This window comes from Pteropus vampyrus, unplaced genomic scaffold, assembly GCF_000151845.1.
Source record: "Pteropus vampyrus isolate Shadow unplaced genomic scaffold, Pvam_2.0 Scaffold19, whole genome shotgun sequence".
In the NCBI taxonomy this organism is placed as follows: domain Eukaryota; kingdom Metazoa; phylum Chordata; class Mammalia; order Chiroptera; family Pteropodidae; genus Pteropus; species Pteropus vampyrus.
The window spans coordinates 6104214-6108790 of NW_011888800.1; the positions used below are offsets into that span (position 1 = coordinate 6104214).

The 4577-nt window shown below is 37.8% G+C and overlaps 1 protein-coding gene across 1 annotated transcript in view; it reads left to right on the forward strand.

The window, feature by feature from the left end:
* The window catches only part of EIF2AK4 (eukaryotic translation initiation factor 2 alpha kinase 4), a 103702-nt gene that overhangs the window by 66148 nt on the left and 32977 nt on the right, over window positions 1-4577 (forward strand). The window contains exons 25-26 of the mRNA XM_011355148.2: window positions 1996-2164; window positions 3528-3644. Coding sequence (XP_011353450.1) covers window positions 1996-2164; window positions 3528-3644 — 286 coding nt within the window. The remainder of the gene's footprint in view (window positions 1-1995; window positions 2165-3527; window positions 3645-4577) is intronic.

A 4577-nucleotide genomic window follows, 5' to 3' on the forward strand; every position in this document is an offset into this window, starting at 1 on the left:
CCTGTGACTATTTTTCTGGAGGAGGAATGGAATCAAGTCATTTTCTTTTTTATATCTATGTTGTATGGCTTATTGCAAAAACATATTTTGCTTTTATGGTTTAAGGAAAAATTCCTTCCATATTCTTGGCTTATGTTTTTCTTTTATAATAAAGTGATTAGGGATTATTTTGAGTGAGAGATGAATAAGTAGCATATCAGACATTTGGGCTCTGTTGAAGGAAAAGGTAGAAGTTACACATATTTACATAGCTACGCTTAAAACTGGCTGCTGCTTCTCTAGACATTAGGAGACTAAAGTATAGATTTTTAAGTATCGGCTTCCTTTCTATGAGCTGATAGTCCATTCCAAAATATAAAAAATAATTATGTTTTGAGAATTGGACCTATTAGTTAATAATGCTATCAGATCACTTGGGACAATATGAAAATGGTTTTATAAGTTGTAGTGATTATTAGTAGGTGGTTATTAAGAATTTCTCCTAAGAGATTGATAGGAAAACCAGGAAATTCACCATAACTGATAATACCCATTTCAATTGCATTATCATAAATGACACTTTTTAAAAGATTCACAAGTAACCAAATAACTTGCACTGATTTTGATTTGGCACAATAAAAGTTGGCCAAAAAAGTATAAAAGTATATTTAACTAAAAGCATATTTAACTAAAAGCATATTTAACTAAAAGCATATTTAACTAAAAGCATATTTAACTACAAGCGAATTTTTCTCAAACTTAGAAACCTAAGAAATACTACAATGAGTACGACTGGTGTTATGTCCGGCAGTGGGGTCTCCTGCTGAGTGACACACTCAGGAACTGTTCAAGGAATATGAATTATGACCAGTGCACAACTTTGTGAATGTACTAAAAACCACTGAATTGTATGCTTAAAAATGGTGAACTTTATGGTAAAGCTCTTATTAAAAAACCAAAAGGAGTATGCTAGTTGGCACATATTGACATTGACCTTCGAAACTTTATTTTTCCAGGTTCCTTTTGCAAGATACGTGGCAAGAAATAATATATTGAATTTAAAACGGTAAGAAACAATAGGGATTTCATTTGGTGGATGTAGGAAAGAAACCCAGGTGAATGTTTTATCTTCTGTGATACTCACACAGTAAAGAATGTAGGGTTTAAAGTATTGATCTTGGAACACGGTGCAAAAGCCCAGCCACAGTAATCCTTTCTATAAGGTGATGAGGGCAGTCCTCCTCCTCCCTAAAAGGAAGGTAGCATTAGGTAAGTGTCCTGAAACTCTTGCAGTCTATTCTGTGACTTCTGGATGTCCCCAAGCAACATAACTGATTATTTTCACAAATGGCGGCTTGAAAAAACATCTGGCTATTATTGATCACAGATGGCCCCTTTTAAAATTTAATTGGAAGGATAAATGGCCAGTGGTCTCTGCGTGAAAACTGCCTACACAAATAACTGAACAAAAACTGTGTGTAGGAAAGTGGAGTAAAACCAGCAGGAGTGTAAACACTAAGGAGCTCCAGGCACTTAGCAGGTTTTCTATACATGCAAATACAACAGGGGTCTAACACTGAGGTCTTCATAAATTGGAGCAATATTGTCAGTGAGGCACCCTGCTTTGAAGCTCCTTGCCTCAAAAGAAATTGGAGCTCTTTACATGCTTTTATTCTCAACTGCAAGTGAACAGTTAATATTCATAATCCTAAGGTGTGAGTATCACCATGTAGAAGGTAAGCACCTAAGGTAAAATAATTTTTTGTGTGTTAATTTCATCTTCATTTCTGACATTAAAAAAAAAAAAAATGAGCCCCATAGTTTAATAGTGGAAAAACTGGGGACTGGAACCTAGATCATGAGGTACGACTGTTCTGGGCAAGTCTGTCTTTAAGCTTTCTTAGTCATTCCACTGATTAACTTTCATATTTGTTACTTTTATCTTGTTCACCGTTCTCTTATGCATATTTGATTCCTGGAAGCATTAACCTTAGAAATCCACGTTTCTCTCTCCAGATACTGCATCGAACGTGTGTTCAGACCTCGCAAGTTAGACCGATTTCATCCCAAAGAACTTCTGGAATGTGCATTTGATATCGTCACCTCTACCACCAACAGCTCTCTGCCTACTGCTGAAGTCATCTATACAATCTATGAAATCATCCAAGAGTTTCCAGCCCTTCAGGTTCTTTTCTGTATTCTGACATTACGAAGTTATGCCGCTAGAGTCCTTTACCAGATGTCAAGGGAAAACACCAACTACAGCAGCAGTCCCCAACCTTTTTGGCACCAGGAACCAGTGCTCCTATAAGAATCTAATGCCTGATGATCTGAGGTAGAGCTGAGGTGGTGATGGTAATGCTGGGGAACCGCTGCAAATACAAATGAAGCTTCGCTCACTGGCCAGCCACTCACCTCTTGCTGTGCGGCCCAGTTTCTAACAGGCCATGGACCAGTACCGGTCCAGGCCTGGGGGTTGGGGACCCCTGGACTACAGAACTGCCCCTCAGTGTGTCCTGGCAGTAATTCACATTTTTACTAATGCAACTGAAAACAGTTTAATGATGTTGTTTTTGAGGTTTGCCTCAGACTCTTACCTCTGCTTCAACAGGAAAGGGTTTTGTTTTGTCTTTTTGTCTTGTTTTGGGGGAAGAGTGTTGTTTCCTGCCCATTCTTCCAAAATACAAGAACTTAATCTAAGATTCCTAGGATGCTTTTAGCTGGTTCACACCTTGTTCCAAACCCTCAGCAGGTTCCTCCTACATCCAGTCTCTCAACTTCCCACTTTCATTTTTTCATCGTGTTTGCATGACTGCTTCTAGCACAACAGGTTTGCTTTCCTCGGGCCTTCTTTTCACCCCACACACGTGCCCTGTTCACACCCACCATGGTGCTGTCAGTCACGTGTTCCTTTGTCTTGAAAGACTCTTCTCTACCCAGCCATGGTTTGGGTCCTTTCTCCCCTGGAAGCCTGACTGCTCCCTCATGGATGGGCTGGCCACCTTTTCTTTTCAACTCTCACAGACAGCACTTGAGATGAGACATCACTTGCTTTCTTGAGTTGTATTCTTGTTAGATATCCAGTCAGAGGGTGTGCTCTTTTAGGGCAGAGCCCGTGTGTCTACTTTTCTATATGCCCCACTGCACCTAGCTCAGCACACAGCTCATGACTTTCAGTGCTCATAAATTGGCTTGTATGAACAAAGGTAACAAACTGTTCTACCAGCCTGTGCTTATATGTCAGTTACTATTGGGCCAGATCCTTTGTTTCTTTAAATCTGTGTGAATTTGCTTAGGCTTTTTAACATAACCGAAGTCCAAAGTATTTTCAACATGTTAATAAAACGTTAAATTATATTATACTCTTTGACTGCAATAGTGAAAAAAGAATATATATGAAAAAATAAGCTAAAAAGCAGTATGCTAAAATTCAGTCTTTGTGTTCGATCCTCCCATATATGAAGGATGTTTAATTGGCGGTAAGAGTCTAGATTTGGTCATGTACCTGAATTGCTTTTATAATGAAAATAATTTTTTTGGTATCCTAGGAAAGAAATTACAGTATTTACTTGAACCATACCATGTTATTGAAAGCAATACTGTTACACTGTGGGATCCCAGAAGATAAACTCAGTCAAGTCTACATTATTCTGTATGATGCTGTGGTAAGCATTTAATTACTTTGACTTGATACTGAAGGATAATAATAGTTCCTGAGCATTTTCTTGCTGATGTAAGCATAACACTGAATTGGGAGTTTTATCTCTTTTCTTCATTGCTATCAGGTAAAAGAACAACTTCTCTTTGATTATGTCAATAGTTAACAAATATTAGTCGAGCTTTTATTCTGGACTGAGCCTTGTACTACTAGTGACCTCCAGGGTGTTTTCTTTTTTAAAAAAAATTCTGATTTGAAAAATTCAAATTATGTTACTCAATTTGTATGATAAAGTTCTTCATTAACCTGCTCTCAAGGCAAAAAGTCAGTCCTGATACTTGCCAGTAATGACCTTATTTGAGCACTTATGCATGTGCCAAGCATTATTGTAAGCTCTTTACAGGGATTAACTCACTCCATCCTCACAAGTGCTATTATTATACTTACTTTACAGAGGCCAAGAAAAGGGAGTGTTAATACTGAGAATCAGAGACTTATGCCCTGCCCTTAATTTTTCCAACCAGACCGTGCTCATCAGTAAAATCACTTATAGATTTAGATTAGTTAAATTGGGGAAGAGTGGTTTAAATCTCTGTTGGAGCCTCATTTCCACTCCATCCTGTAGGAGTGGGGAAGCAACGCCTTCAGTTACTCTTCTTATTTAGCCACATTGTAGTATTTCGTTACTACTTAGTATGTGTGCAATTACTTTATAGTATGTGTGTTGAGCTTGGAGGGGAAACATTGAAAATTTTAAATAGTGTTATATTATGGGGCTTGGATGAAGGCGAATGCTTATCTTTTCTGATTTCTTTTCATCTTACACATTGTTTTTATAATAAATAAGAGGCATCCAGGAGATTCAGTAACCGTGCCAGTCCATGATTAAGGCACAACACATAGTGGAATTCCATTATGGCTTATTGTTTTTTATACACCA